Source organism: Salmo salar, chromosome ssa01 (assembly GCF_905237065.1).
Source record: "Salmo salar chromosome ssa01, Ssal_v3.1, whole genome shotgun sequence".
Taxonomy (NCBI): domain Eukaryota; kingdom Metazoa; phylum Chordata; class Actinopteri; order Salmoniformes; family Salmonidae; genus Salmo; species Salmo salar.
The window spans coordinates 123,626,054-123,642,641 of record NC_059442.1 but is presented as its reverse complement, the minus strand read 5'-3'; the positions used below and the strand labels follow the sequence as shown (position 1 = coordinate 123,642,641).

Sequence of the window (16,588 nt, the reverse complement as noted above, 5' to 3'; positions counted from 1 at the left end):
TACAGGTATGTAACCAAAATGTCTTTCACACTATGTAGTACACCCCATGTCATAGTGTATCAGTTGGGTGACACCTGTTTACTTCATGAATAGCTGATGTCATACACTAACTGCACAAATTTCCTGTAGAATTTACTCTACTGTGGGGGAAATATCTTTAGGCTGCATTGTCCAAGCCCTATATTTTAGTTTTTTTGTTTTTCTAAAGGACTGAGAGACGCAACCATGGTGGAGGAAGCTGCACCGGGGTACAGGAAGCTGCCATTGTAAACTTGGTTTTGGAATATAATGAAATCAGATTACGAGAAATTCAAAGCCACATCATCCAAGACAACACCATATTCAACAACATTCAACGAGTCAGGCTGTCCACATTGGCTCGCATTCTCAAGCGAAACCAAATCAGAATGAAACAACTTTATAAGGTGCCGTTTGAGAGAAACTCTCAAAGAAACAAAGAGGTCAGACGAGCATATGTGGATGTAAGTACAATATTGACTGCAGTACACTACACGCAACATTGTTTCCCAGTGTACTGGATAACACCATATTGACTGCTTTTGTTCTTTGTTTTCAGGGAGTACTGGAAATGGATGCTCATGCAATCCCACATGAGTTCATCTTTATAGATGAGGCTGGGTTCAACCTAGCAAAGACCAGAAGAAGGGGGAGAAACGTCATTGGCCACAGAGCCATTATAGATGTTCCTGGCCAACGTGGTGGGAACATCACAATGTGCGCTGCCATCTCCAATACGCATAGTGTCCTCCACCGTCATGCCAACCTTGGACCATACAACACAGCCCATATTCTCACATTTCTGGACAGACTCCACAACATTCTCATACCACCAGAGCGTATGAATGATGCAGACCATCAAAGAACCTGGTACGTTGTAGCATGGGACAACGTGAGCTTTCATCGTGCAGCCCCAGTCCAAAACTGGTTTGCTGACCACCCACCATTTCTCGTGCAATACCTCCCACCATACTCACCATTTCTGAACCCCATAGAAGAGTTATTTTCGGCATGGCGGTGGAAGGTATACGACCGGCAGCCCTTTGTGCGCATGCCTCTTGTGCAGGCTATGGAAGAGGCATGTGATGAGATTGATGTGGGTGCGATTCAGGGATGGATAAGGCACTCAAGGCGCTTCTTCCCTCGATGTCTGGCAAGGGAATTGCGTGTGATGTGGACGAGGCGTTGTGGCCAGACCCAGCTGTGCGGCAAGATGCTGACTAATTATTTTTCTTGCCTCTTTTCTTTTTCTATATATTTTTTCTGCACATTTGTTCTGCAATTTTCTTTTTCAGTTTACTGTTTTTTTGTGAGCATATTTTTGTTCAGTCCAATGTAAATATATCTGCTGTGCATATGTGGCACTGACTTGTTTGGTGAAAAATAAAAAATAAAATGTTTCAACAGCATGTGTGTGTATCTGCAAATATTTCTGTGCATCTGAAGAATCTTCTACAATTTGAACTATTTTAGTATTATGGCAAAGCATACTAAAGATGAGAGTGCTTTTCATTATGCCCAACAGTGTGTAGTTGGTTAGTCAAAAATCTGATAATATGAATGAAGTGTGTGCCATTTCGTGCAAACGTTTGATTTTGATAATGCTATATGTTGCAGTGCTTCATTTTGCAGGATATATGAGGTATTTTGCAGTTTGGGTGTGTGGTTTTGTGAATCGTGTTAAGTATTTTGATAAAACAGCCTAGTTTGCAAAATTGTGTTTTAGCAATTGGGAAAAACTGTAAGTTATGTACTGTTCCTTGATAAAAAACAAAGGAGTTCTGTTCTAGTGCCTTCACTTGTCCCTGAATTTGCTGTTCCGTTTCAGTAAACACTGATTTTCAAAGTGAATCGAGTCGGTCCTGGCTAACTTTGCAGTGAAGAGTAGTCCAGCACAGCTAAAAAGATGCTTACAGGCGGCATAGGCAGGCAGGCCTTTGTTCAGTTCGAGAGACAGCTTCTTTATGTATAGAAAGGAATGAAGCAAGTCCGTCTTGTATGACACACAGGCAAGGTACCCGTCCTGCTCCCCTGTACCTTGTGACCTTTCTGGCATCTGTGATGAGAGCAAATCATCTTTATAAGATGAATGCTGCCTCTGTTGTGTTGTCTCGTCCTTTGCCATTGTGTCAAGATGATGCTTCAGGTAGACCAAGCCTGTAAAGTGGCAAATACACCACATACACATGTTTAATATTTCTCCAAATTCTGCTTTATGTGGCAACTTAGTTAATCATATCACTGACATTACAATTGCCCAAACAAAGGCTTTCCGTACTTGTTATTTTCAGATACTGAGACTTAAGAGAGTTTGTCAGATGTTCTCTGACCTAAAAAGTTGTCTAACGTTGAGATGAGCCTATGTCTAGCTGTACCTATTGTGTAGACACACACAGTCACAGTATGTGCAAAATGTATCACTTCATATAACACACACAATAAAATTAGACTGATGTGTACACAAAACATTACTTGTGAGAAACACTGATTTTCAATGAAACATCAATCGTGAAGGTTAATGCAATGAATGATAGGCATACAACTCTCATGAATGTGTCATGAACGGCTTCGACTTCGAACAACACCCATGCCAATATATCCTCCAAACACCGGCTTCTCTGGCGTTATCATTTTTTATTTTTGTAGGAAGCAACATTCGCCATCCTGGGTAAGCAGCTTCCCACTGGGCAAAAACTGGTTGAATCAATGTTGTTTCCACGTCATTTCAACTCCAAAATTCAATGTGATGACATTGAATCAACATAAAAAGCAGATTGGATTTAAAAAAAGTTATTTTTTTCACCCAACTTTTAACCTAAATCTAATAACTTGACGTTTTGTTGATTTCACGTTGATTTCAAGTTAATTGACAATTGAACCAAATGTAAATCAAAATTAGACGTTGAACTGACGTCTGTGCCTAGTGGGTTGTATTAAATGATTACACCATCGCCTTTCCTGTGCTTGAAGGAGAAGTGGTCACTGAAATGCATCCAGGGATTCTCCTCCTCGTCTTCTTCAGAAGACGCAGACACTGGGTCTATGTCTACAACAAGGAGGACGCACAAGACATTCTCCAAACACCCCACAGGGCCGACATCCCCGTTATTTGCAAGAGAAAGCGACGCAGGTACAGAGGACAAAGAGCCGGATGCCTGGTCAGGACCCGGAGAAGGCAAGAGGGAAAGCTGCCATTACCGTCAATACTACTCGTCAACGTGCAATCATTGGACAATAAATTAGACGAGGTACAATCACGAATATCCAACCAACGGGATGTCAAAAACTGTAATATTCTATGTTTCACGGAATCGTGGCTGAATTCAGCTAGAGGGATATACGCTGCACCGGCAAGATAGAACAGCACACTCTGGTAAGATGAGGGGGGGGCGGGTCTGTGCATATTTGTAAACAACAGCTAGTGCACGAATTCTAAGGAAGTCTCTAGATTTTGCTCGCCTGAAGTATATTGTGATAAATTGCAGGCCACACTACTTGCCTAGAGAGTTTTCAGCTATACTCTTCATGGCTGTTTATTTACCACCACAGACATATGCTGGCACTAAGACCGCACTCAGTCAGCTGTGTAAGGAAATAAGCAAACATGAAACCACTCACCCAGAGGCGGCGCTCCTAGCGGCCGGAGACTTTAATGCAGGGAAACTTAAATCAGTTCTACCAAATTTCTATCAACATGTTAAATGTGCAACCAGAGGGAAAAAATTCTAGATCACCTGTACTCCACACACAGAGACGCGTACAAAGCTCTCCCTCGCCCTCCATTTGGTAAATCCGACCGTAACTCTATCCTCCTGATTCCTGCTTACAAGCAAAAATTAAAGCAGGAAGCACCAGTGACTCGGTCTATAAAAAAGTGATCAGATGAAGCGGATGCCAAACTACAGGACTGTTTTGCTATCACAGACAGGAACATGTTCCGGGATTCTTCCGATGGCATAGAGGACTACACCACATCAGTCACTGGCTTTATCAAAAAGTGCATCGAGGATGTCATCCTTACAGTGACTGTACGTACATACCCCAACCAGAAGCCATGGATTAGAGGCAACATCCGCACTGAGCTAAAGGGTAGAGCTGCCGCTTTCAAGGTGCGGGACTCTAACCCGGAAGCTTACAAGAAATCCTGCTATGCCCTGCGACGAACCATCAAACAGGCAAAGCGTCAAAACAGGGCTAAGATTGAATCATACTACACCGGCTCCGACGCTCGTCTTATGTGGCAGGGCTTGCAAACTATTACAGACTACAAAGGGAAGCACAGCCCCGAGCTGCCCAGTGACACGAGCCTACCAGATGAGCTAAATCAATTCTATGCTCTCTTCGAGGCAAGCAACACTGAGGCATGCATGAGAGCATCAGCTGTTCCGGACGACTGTGTGATAAAGCTCTCCGCAGCCGATGTGAGTAAGACCTTTAAACAGGTCAACATACACACGGTTGCGGGGCCAGACGGATTACCAGATCGTGTGATCCGGGCATGTGCTGACCAATTGGCAGGTGTCTTCACTGACATTTTCAACATGTCCCTGATTGAGTCTGTAACACCAACATATTTCAAGCAGACCACCATAGTCCCTGTGCCCAAGAACACAAAGGCAACCTGCCTAAATGACTACAGACCCGTAGCACTCACGTCCGTAGCCATGAAGTGCTTTGAAAGGTTGGTAATGGCTCACATCAACACCATTTTGTATCATTAGACCCACTCCAATTTGCATACCGCCCCAACAGATCCACAGATGATGCAATCTCTATTGCACTCCACACTGCCCTTTCACACCTGGACAAAAGGAACACTTATGTGAGAAGGCTATTCATTGACTACAGCTCAGCGTTCAACACCATAGTACCCTCAAAACTCATCACTAAGCTAAGGATCCTGGGACTAAACACCTCCCTCTGCAACTGGATCCTGGACCTCCTGATGGGCTGCCTCCAGGTGGTGAGGGTAGGTAGCAACACATCTGCCACACTGATCCTCAACACTCAGTCCCCTCCTGTACTCCATGTTCACCCACGACTGCATGGCCAGGCACGACTCCAACACCATCATTAAGTTTGCCGATGACACAACAGTGGCCTGATCACCTACAACAACGAGACAGCCTATAGGGAGGAGGTCAGAGACCTGGCCGGGTGGTGCCAGAATAACCACCTATCCCTCACCGTAACCAAGACTAAGGAGATGATTGTGGACTACAGGAAAAGGAGGACCAAGCACACCCCCATTCTCATCGACGGGGCTGTAGTGGAGCAGGTTGAGAGCTTCAAGGTCCTTGGTGTCCACATCACCAACAAACTAACATGGTCCAAACACAACAAGGCAGTCATGAAGAAGGCATGACAAAGCCTATTCAACCTCAGGAAACAAAAAAGATTTGGTATGGGTCCTGATATCCTCAAAAGGTTCTACAGCTGCAACAACGAGAGCATCCTGACTGGTTGCATCACTGCCTGGTACGGCAATTGCTCGGCCGCTGACCGCAAGGCACCACCAGTACATCACTGGGGCTAAGGTGCCTGCCATCCAGGACCTCTACACCAGGCGGTGTCAGAGGAAGGCCCTAAAAATTGTCAGACCCCAGCCACCCCAGTCATAGACTGTTCTCTCTACTACAGCATGGCAAGCGGTACCGGAGTGCCAAGTCTAGGACAAAAAAGCTTCTCAACAGTTTTTATCCCCAAGCCATAAGACTCCTGAACAGGTAATCAAATGGCTACCCGGACTATTTGAAATGTGTGCCCCCCCAACCCACCCCCCAACACCTCTTTTCACGCTGCTGCTACTCTCTGTTTAGCATATGTGCATAGTCACTTTAACTATACATTCAGGTACATACTACCTCAATTGGGCCAACCAACCAGTGCTCACGCACATTGGCTTACCGGGCTATCTGCATTGTGTCTGCACCCGCCACCCGCCAACCCCTCTTTTACGCTACTGCTACTATCTGTTCATCATATAGGCATAGTCACTTTAACCATATCTACATGTACATAGTACCTGAATCAGCCTGACTAACCAGTGTCAGTATGTAGCCTCGCTACTTTTATAGCCTCGCTACTGTATATAGCCTGTCTTTTTACTGTTGGTTTATTTCTTTACCTACCTATTGTTCACCTAATACCTTTTTTGCACTATTGGTTAGAGCCTGTAAATAAGCATTTCACAGTAAGGTGAAATGTAATTCCTTTTGTATTCGGCGCACGTGACAAATAAACTTTGATTTGATTTGATTGTCTTCTGACTCTCCTCTGTCTTCATTGTTTTTCACACATTTTTTTTGAAAATCTTCATTCCTTTTGTGCACACAGCTTGATTTGATTGCCCTATTTTGCGAGCGATGAGTGAAATTTGATTTGATTGGTCACTGACTAAACAACGATGAGCAGTTTTTTCTGTCTCGGAGGGGCTCCCACCCGCAAACATAATTAAAGTTCCTAATAAACAAAAAAATTGTGTTAGCTAATTGATACTAGCTAGCAATGTCATGTTTTATGGGGTATAGTGAAACACATTTTGTTGATATCAGTTTAAATCTGTCAGCGCCACTGACTGGCTAGCGCTTAGCTAGCTGGCTAGTGCTCAGCTAGCTGGCTAGTGCTCAGCTAGCTGGCTAGTGCTCAGCTAGCTGGCTAGTGCTCAGCTAGCTAGCTAATGTTAGCTATCATATTTTTGCACAATTAATGTGATAGCTAGCTAGTTAAATAATGATTTGCCTAAACACTTATATTTTTAGGTGAATATGTTGCTATGTTTTAGTACCATTATGCATGTGAATAGTGTCACTGTTCAGGAGCATGTTAGCTAGCACAAGGTAGCAACAATATGAGCTGAATTGATATCAAAGCGAGACTTCACTTTTGCAGATGCATACCCTTACCCTACCTGTGGTGTTGGAAGAGGCTGTATTGGGAGAAGGATGCATCAACACCCAGGAAATATGTTTTTGGTGCACTCACTTATTCTTTTTTGGGGGAATAATAAATGAGTCTTCAAGCTTAATAAGGTAAGCAAATGCATGTATTATTCTCATAAATGTAGCTCATACATTAATTATTTGTAACAATTAGATCGTTCATTACTTTAAACTAGTAGCTAGTGCAAGTCTCCTAGCAACCAATGCCATGAGCAGCAGCACTTAAGAAGAGCTCCTCAAATTTCAATTTTTTATTATATTGTATTATATATTTTATTATATGTGAACAGTTTGGTTATTTTTGTGCATTGCTGTGTTCTGCACATCTAGTGGAATTAGAAGATAATTTTATTTTGTGGAAATAGTTTTGAGAGATTTTGAGAGATTGCTTGAATTGGTTCATGCAAGGGTCATCTGCTGAATCATCAGGCAACACAAGGAAGGAATGGGATTGGGGGACTATAAACCCAACAAGGACAAGAAAAATTAGGACATAGATAAACAAACACAAAACCAACAGAGGGAGAAAGAGGAAGGATTTCAGAGGGATTTTGGGAGGATAATTTAGGCCTTGATGGGGAAACAAGCATTCAAACTAATAAACAAACAAGCAAAAGAGCAGGTGGGAACATTCTGAACATTGGAAAGAGTATATTAATTTATGTGGAATGTGTTGTTTTTTTGGAAAAATGTATTTAATATATTTTTATTATTCATAAAAGTGCATTGCTTAAAAAGTGCATTTGTCTATAGGTGCATTATTTAAATAAGTAAGCGCTTTCGTCAAGAGGCACATGCACATCATTCAAGAGCGGAGTGCATTGTTTAAAGATGTCACAATGGAGATGAAGATGGATGCATTCTCTAAGCTTTGTTTCAGAGACCTTGCCATCACATATCCTGAAAAAGTTACAAGTGAGTCAGGAAAAAATGTATTCAAAAATAAGTTGCTAAAGACTTTGAGGGCAGACTTCATCCTAAAAGCAAACCAGGAAATAAAAGGAGACCTTCTGTTCTACACGGATGATCCTAATACTTGGCACACAGTTCTCCACACGAACAATGAACTTATAATGTCAGAAAACAAAACAATGAGGCAACTGTACATTGATTCCACCCACAAACGTAACATTAATATTTATAATAAAGGCTCTGTGATGGTACAAGGTTCATAGGCCAGTCTGGATCTATTTGTCCACTACTTCAACCAAATAAAACCTCTTGTTGCTGAACTTAAAACCTCTCCACTGTCACTACCTACAACAGCCTCCACTCCCTCTGTTCCCCAGTATGTAGTCCCCAATATCCCTCTCCCTTCCTCGCCTGCAGCAGACACAGCCCTGAGCATGCCTCTCTCACACGTAACACCTGCAGTACCACAACACAGAGGAGGAGATCAGCCTGGTGCGTCAGCATAGGGATGAGATCCGGGAGCTGCAGTGTGCAATGACAAATGTTGAGGAGGACAACCAGGCTCTCAGGATGGAAGTGCGCAGACCTAGAGAGAACTGTCCAGCACAGTCAACACCAGCCACACGCAGAACCTGCAGAAGGAGCTACCTGAGCTAAGGCAGGAATTTCTCAGCCACCACCATCCACTCTACAAAGAGTCCCACAAAAACCCAGAACCAAGCCAACAGCTGAATCAGAACCCACCAACCAACCCAACCAAACAACCCAAACAACGAATGCACCAACCCAGCTGAGCCCCTCCACCCCCATCTCACGGACTGTAATTACTCCCATCACTCTTGCCATCCTCCACAGACCTGACGAGAACCAGACTCCAATGAAAAGTTTATATTAGAGAATAAACTTTTCCCAAATAAAAAGGTGGAGAGCTATGGAGCTCTTGACTGTGGCCCAGCTTTGCTCCCCCAGCCACTTCACCATTCACACGGGGACCAATGACCTATGTGCCCAACAGAAAAGGGTGGCCACATCACTAAGGGGAGTGATAGAGAGGGCCTCCACCATCTTCCCCCTTGCGAAGATTGTAATATCTACCCTGCTCCGGAGGAGAGATTTCCACCCTGGCACCATCCAGACCCGGCCCACCTCAGCACAGCTCTACCAGACCCGACCCATCACAACAAAGCTCTACCAGACCCGGCCCGACACAGCACAGCAAAACCAGACCAAGTCTATCACATCACATATCTGCCAGACCTGGCCCATCACAGCTCATACAGACCTGCCCACCTCAGCACAGCTCTACCAGACCCAACCCATCACAGCACAGCTCTACTAGACCCGGCTCATCACAGCATAGCTCTACCAAACCAGGCCCACCTCAACTCAACCCAGCTCTACACAGCACCAACCACTACTCTAGGGTCTGGCAATACACTGTTGAGGGTAGTGCACCACATGATGCAGTACACACCTTATATCATTCACATCATCAGCCTACGTATGCTGAGAGTTTGGAGCTTCGCCAGCCACACTGCCCTCCACACCAGCCTCCTCAATTTTCCCCACAACCTCCCTCCCAGGCTAGATTTGGTTACCCTCCCTACTCCCATCCCCAGGACAGGACAGGACAGGACATGGTAGCCCCAACAGGACAGGACATGGTAGCCCCAACACTGCAACAGGAACCACATCAAGACCTCCTGTGCACACCCAGGATGGAGCATTGGCAGCCACTTCAGTCCCCTGCAGCAGCTCGAATCCTTTGGCGGGAGCTTCATCTGGGTGGACTGATCTGTTCCAACACTTCTCACCCTGTTCCCGCCTCAGCCCCTGCATCCAGCGACTTGAGGGAGGTCTGGCAAATGCTCAGTCTGCTCTGCTCTCACATGGTTGGCCAGGGACCTTGGCAAAGTCTCAGCTCATCCAACAAATAGCTGCAGATGACCCTATGCCTGTTAGCTCTTATGGGAATGGTCTTAACACTCACTCTGACTTTAAATTTAGTAGGGGGCTTGGGCTAATGCACATAAATGTGTGAAGTATGATTTAAAAAATTGACATTTGGGTACAGGACTCATTTCCTGACATTCGGATTATCTCAACAACATGTTTAAATAGTTCTGTCTCTGATGAAGACATTGAAGTAAATGACAATAATGGATTTAAATGTGACAGGTTCCAGAAAGGGGGAGAAGTGGCCATATATGTAAAATCATATTTCATGGTGTCCCAATCTTTAAATATTTTGGTTCCCAAGAAATTTGAGCTCCTGGTTGTAGATATGTCCATAAACCAGAATATACATTTATTTGTTGCCATGGCGGATGCTATTGGCGCTATATCTGTGTGTTTAACACCTTTTCTGTCCTCGGAGTTGGTCATTTTAGGGGATTTGAATCTGGATTGGCTATCCCCGGCCTCAGATCAATTTTAGAGTACTGTCTATGCATTGATTTTAATCAATTGATCTCAAAACCCACACGGCTAAATGTGAAAAACCCTGTTAACTCTTCATTGATTGATTTAATTATTTGTAATAACCCTCATAAATAGTTGTCTAGTGGAGTATTTGCATATGATCTCTGTGATCATTGTCTGATAGTATGCATTAGAGACATTCGAAACAGCAAAAAACTAATCCTCTTGTAATTAACAAGATACATTTTAAAAAGTGTTATTCTCATGGGTTTTTACATGACATGTTCTACTCTGATTTAGCCACAGTGTCCTGTTTTCCTGACACTGAGTTGATTGTAGAAAATGTATCCTCCATATTTATTCCCCTGGCAGATAAATATTGCCCTTTTAAACAATTCAGACTCAAACATAGATCTAACCCTTGGTTTTCTTCTGCGTTATCTGAGCTCATTGGGATGAGAAATCAGGCCTGGGCCAAAGCAAGGAAAACTGGACTGGCAATCTTTCAGACAATTGAGAAACAGATGTACTATCTCGATTACTAGCTACTTTTGAAGCTCCATCTCTGACTGAATACACTGAAGTGTACAAATTCCTCTTCTTCCCTGCCTAAGCAAGTTCTGTCTGACTCTGGCATCATAACTGAGAAGAATGGGATAAGTGATGCTTTTAATGATAATTTTTTATCTCGGCAGGCTTTTTATTTGAGAGAAACTGCGGTTTAATTGACCCTAGTCAGTTAATCGACTGCCCTTCCCTCGGCTAGCCTCTGACTTGACGGTTTACCCATCAACTTCTAATGAATCTCTGTTCCATTTAAACAATTTACTATCTGTGATGTGCTAGATGCCTTGCTTAAGACTGATATAAAAAAATGCACTAGTTGAGCAGTTACCACTTCATTAAAGTCATTGCAGTTTATCATAGCACACTGCTCTTTATTACGGACGCCAATTTTAGTACTCATCACTGCATTCTCTACCAGAAAGTTGGTTGGCCCTCTATGATGTCAGGAAGATTGGTTGATACTTTGCTATGTTTTCATTTATAAAGCCCTTTTACAAAAAGTCCCACTGTATCTAACATCATTACTAAACGTTAGACATATGAGTTACCACACCCGGTCTCAGGGATGTCTAATTCTGGAAATTCCTTTGGTCTTTACTGAGTTGAGTAAATCAGCTTTTAGTTTTCTTGCACCTTATTTGTGGAACAATCTTCAAAATGTTCTTAAATTTGATGTTCTGGTGTCTCTAGGGCAATTCAGATAGCTCATTGAGGACCTTATTACTGATGAATGTGTTTGTTTTTATGTCCTTGTTTTCCTTTCTTTCCTTTTGCTTTTATTTATATTTTGATGTGTATAATTTCTTTAATTTATGTAATTCAGTGCCCATCTGTAAAGGGAACCTTGGTCTCAGTATAATTCCCTGGTAAAATAAAGGTAACATAAATAAATACATCTTAACCATGTTCCTTCTCTCTTTCTAGAAGCAATCAGTTACAAGGCAAAAAGACAGATTGAGGCCTTCAATCAAACTGAGGACAGAGAAATATGTGTGCGCCAGGTCAAGGCTTCTTGCATGTATGGCTTTGAGACGTAAGTTAACAATAATTCATTTTGGAAAAATAACATGAATTTCCACATTAGACATAACTCAATTTTATGTTGCTTTTCTTCCACCCGAGTCAGGAAGAATAGTCAACTAGTAGACTTAATGATGAAGTCCCCAGTCTAGATTGAATATCATCAATTGTTGATTAGTTTGAATCAGTTGTGTTGAGGTTTGGCTGGAGAAAAATATTGTATACTGTGTGGCTCTATAGGAACAGTTGGACACACATTTAAAGGTAGATTTAATAAGCCTAAACCCCAGTTTGTGCTAAATACATTGTTTGTTCATATAGCATTTATACAAGGCAGAAACAGTGTTTCCTTGCTGAACAATATATAGAATGCCAGTTTCAGTGAGAAGCATAGCAACATCAAGGCAACTTTGTAATAGCTGACACCTGTTTTTCCAAAGCCAAACCCACCCATTAGCCGCTGAGTTTACCTTTTAATATATCAAAATACAAACAATTTTCAGTAGCTGTTTTCAGTGTCCTAATTTTGTTTTTTGATTTCTGTTTTCTGATTGCTTCTGAGGATATATTCAACAGGATTTGGACAAAGTTCACTTAAAAAGGCACTAGTTCTGAACTGGGTTTGATCTAGTTTTTGTTTGTTTTAATTATTTAAATGTTGTTAATTATCTTTTAAACTTCAATTGGTTGAAAGCTATTGCTTAGTTACAGTGGTGTAAAGTACTTAAGTAAAAATATTTGAAAGTACTACTTAAGTAGTTTTGGGGGATATCTAGACCTTATTTACATTTACATTTACATTTAAGTCATTTAGCAGACGCTCTTATCCAGAGCGACTTACAAATTGGTGCATTCACCTTTTGATATACATTTATATATGCATACATTTATATTTTTGACAACTTTTGCTTTTACTTCACTACATTCCTAAAGAAAATTACATTTTCCCTGACACAAAAAAGTACTTGTTACATTTTGAATGCTTAGCAGGTGTCACGATGTGCGCTACTGGTCGAGAAGTCAGGTGCAGGAGAGCAGAGAGTTGTAAACAGGCGCACACTTTATTAGGCAGAGGCAATAAACAGACAGACACCCGTGCGTCAAAACCTCCAGCCAAAAGTACAAGTGCAAAGCGCGAAACAGTCACAAAAAATGAGCAAATGTTCACAATAAACAACCTTCGTGAAATACCATGGAAATAACGGGAAAAGTCCAGCCTGGCGCGTAAACACGAAACACGTAATAAATGCAATTTCACACAAAGACATGGAGGGGAACAGAGGAATAAATACATGCAGTGTGATTAGGGAATGAGAAGCAGGTGTGCAGGGAACAAGACAAAACAAATGAACAATGGAAAAATGGAGCGGCGATGGCTAGAAAGCCGGTGACGTCGACCGCCGAAGGCCGCCCGAACAAGGAGAGGAGCCGACTTCGGCGGAAGTCGTGACAGCAGGACAGGAAAATTGTCTAATTCACACACTTATCAAGAGAACATCCCCGGTCATTCCTACTGCCTCTGATCTGGCAAAATCACTAAACACATGCTTCATTTGTAAATTATGTCTTAGTGTTGGAGCGTGCCTCTGGCTAACTGTACATTTAAAAAACAAGAAAATGGTGCTGTCTGTTTGCTTAATATAAGGAATTTTAAATGATTTGTACTTTTACTTTTGATACTTAAGTATACTTCAGCAATTACATTTACTTTTGATACTTAAGTGTATTTAAAACCAAATACTTTTAGAATTTTACGCAAGTAGGATTTTACTGGGTGACTTCCACTTTCACTTGAGTCATTTTCTATTAAGATACCTTTACTTTTACTCAAGTATGACATTTGGATACTTTTTCCACCACTGCTCAGTTATCACTTGGCTCTTGTAAGTTCTGTAGTTGCCTCTTTAAACATCCTAAGGTCAACACCCCCATAGTGTTCACATTTGTATCATGTAATGTTGTAGCTACATAAACATTTTTGCAGCAAACAGTAGAATGTTCGCCACAAGTTTCCCAGAATTGTTTGCCAGAAGTTTGCAAGTCACTGCAAATTTGCAGTTTGTTACAAAACTAATATGCATGTTAAAATATGAGCTGTTTGCCAGAAGACTGTTTTTTTGGTAAGGGTCTTATCCCTCCCTCCCTCCCTCCCTCCCTCCCTCCCTCCCTCCCTCCCTCCCTCCCTCCCTCCCTCCCTCCCTCCCTCCCTCCCTCCCTCCCTGTCTGACTGAGTGCTCTCTTCCTGGAGTGTCTCTCAACGAATGCCAAGAAATAAGATGAGAAATCTCCCCGCTGACGTACTTCCATGTTCTGCTAGTTATTTAGTCCAAATAAACACAGACAGAGACAGATAGGGACATTGGCTTCACCCGAAATGGAACCCCATTCCCTATGAAGTACACTTTTGCCCCATAGGGTTCTGGTCAAAAGTAGTGTACCATATAGGGAATAGGGTGCTATTTGGGATGCACTCAGTCACCGACAGGCACCAGCCAGATACACTACAACAAAATGGATGCTGTCTGCAAGAGCAATCTTCTACTTCAGGGTGTAGCTATAGGGGCCCTGTTTTTAACTCTGTGAAAGGACTGGACTTTCTCTTTACTCTGATCTCAGATTACTCAACAGAGAGGGCCTAGTTTATTTCATGTTGTTGCTATGGTAGCCATGTGTGTGGTGTCTGTGAGACTTACAGTGAGGGAAAAAAGTATTTGATCCCCTGCTGATTTTGTACGTTTGCCCACTGACAAAGAAATGATCAGTCTATCATTTTAATGCTAGGTTTATTTGAACTGTGAGAGACAGAATAACAACAAAAAAATTCAGAAAAACGCATGTCAAAAATGTTATAAATTGATTTCCATTTTAATGAGGGAAATAAGTATTTGACCCCTCTGCAAAACATGACTTAGTACTTGGTGGCAAAACCCTTGTTGGCAATCACAGAGGTCAGACGTTTCTTGTAGTTGGCCACCAGGTTTGCACACATCTCAGGAGGGATTTTGTCCCACTCCTCTTTGCAGATCTTCTCCAAGTCATTACGGTTTCGAGGCTGACGTTTGGCAACTCGAACCTTCAGCTCCTTCCACAGATTTTCTATGGGATTAAGGTCTGGAGACTGGCTAGGCCACTCCAGGACCTTAATGTGCTTCTTCTTGAGCCACTCCTTTGTTGCCTTGGCCGTGTGTTTTGGGTCATTGTCATGCTGGAATACCCATCCACGACCCATTTTCAATGCCCTGGCTGAGGGAAGGAGGTTCTCACCCAAGATTTGACGGTACATGGCGCTGTCCATCGTCCCTTTGATGCGGTGAAGTTGTCCTGTCCCCTTAGCAGAAAAACACCCCCAAAGCATAATGTTTCCACCTCCATGTTTGACGGTGGGGATGGTGTTCTTGGGGTCATAGGCAGCATTCCTCCTCCTCCAAACACGTCGAGTTGAGTTGATGCCAATGAGCTCCATTTTGGTCTCAGCTGACGACAACACTTTCACCCAGTTGTCCTCTGAATCATTCAGATGTTCATTGGCAAACTTCAGACGGGCATGTATATGTGCTTTCTTGAGCAGGGGGACCTTGCGGGCGCTGCAGGATTTCAGTCCTTCACGGCGTAGTGTGTTATGTGTTATGGTTATGTGCTATGGTCCCAGCTGCCTTGAGATCATTGACAAGATCCTTCCGTGTAGTTCTGGGCTGATTCCTCACCATTCTCATGCTCATTGCAACTCCACGAGGAGAGATCTTGCATGGAGCCCCAGGCCAAGGGAGATTGACAGTTCTTTTGTGTTTCTTCCATTTGCGAATAATCGCACCAACCTTCTCACCAAGCTGCTTGGCGATGGTCTTGTAGCCCATTCCAGCCTTGTGTAGGTCTACAATCGTGTCCCTGACATCCTTGGAGAGCTCTTTGGTCTTGGCCATGGTGGAGAGTTTGGAATCTGATTGATTGATTGCTTCTGTAGACAGGTGTCTTTTATACAGGTAACAAGCTGAGATTCGGAGCACTCCCTTTAAGAGTGTGCTCCGAATCTGAGCTCGTTACCTGTATAAAAGACACCTTATTTCCCTCATTAAAATGCAAATCAATTTATAACATTTTTGACATGCGTTTTTCTGGATTTTTTGTTGTTGTTATTCTGTCTCTCACTGTTCAAATAAACCTAGCATTAAAATGATAGACTGATCATTTCTTTGTCAGTGGGCAAACGTACAAAATCAGCAGGGGATCAAATACTTTTTTCCCTCACTGTATAATCTTGGTGCTCTTATCCAAATATGGTCGTAGAGAGCCTTGGCAGGATGTTTTGCTCAAGCCAGGCTCCAGGATGACCCCTCCACTAGAGACAACAACAAAACAAATCATCATAAACAAAAAACAAAATTAGTTAATCAGGGCCAAGGGTAAAGGACTCACTGTCCCCCTGCGTGTGTGTCTAAGTGTGTGTGTGTGTCTAAGTGTGTGTATGTATGTGTGTATACATGCACACTCCATTTGGGCCATCACTATCTTGTGTTGTTGTCCTGTCTGTCCCCTTTAATGCCGACCCAGTCGCATCCTGTCTGTGTTGTGTTTTGATCTGACCTGTGCTGTCAACCAATCAGGGTCCAAGGTAACCGTCTAGCGCCAGTGCCAGCAGTCAAGCCGTCGCCACGGTGAAGAACATACCATTATGGGATGCGGAGCGATCATAAGGACACAATCACAGGCAT

The 16,588-nt window shown here is 42.8% G+C and overlaps 1 protein-coding gene across 1 annotated transcript; it reads left to right on the top strand.

Annotated features, from left to right (window-relative positions):
• Positions 1 to 376: 376 nt before the first annotated feature.
• Positions 377 to 8,528, top strand: LOC123728226 (uncharacterized). The gene is made up of 3 exons (XM_045699783.1): positions 377 to 482; positions 578 to 1,171; positions 8,334 to 8,528. The coding sequence occupies exons 1-3, from the start codon at positions 408 to 410 to the stop codon at positions 8,526 to 8,528; spliced, it is 864 nt and encodes a 287-aa protein (XP_045555739.1). The 5' UTR covers positions 377 to 407.
• The last annotated feature ends 8,060 nt before the right edge of the window (positions 8,529 to 16,588 follow it).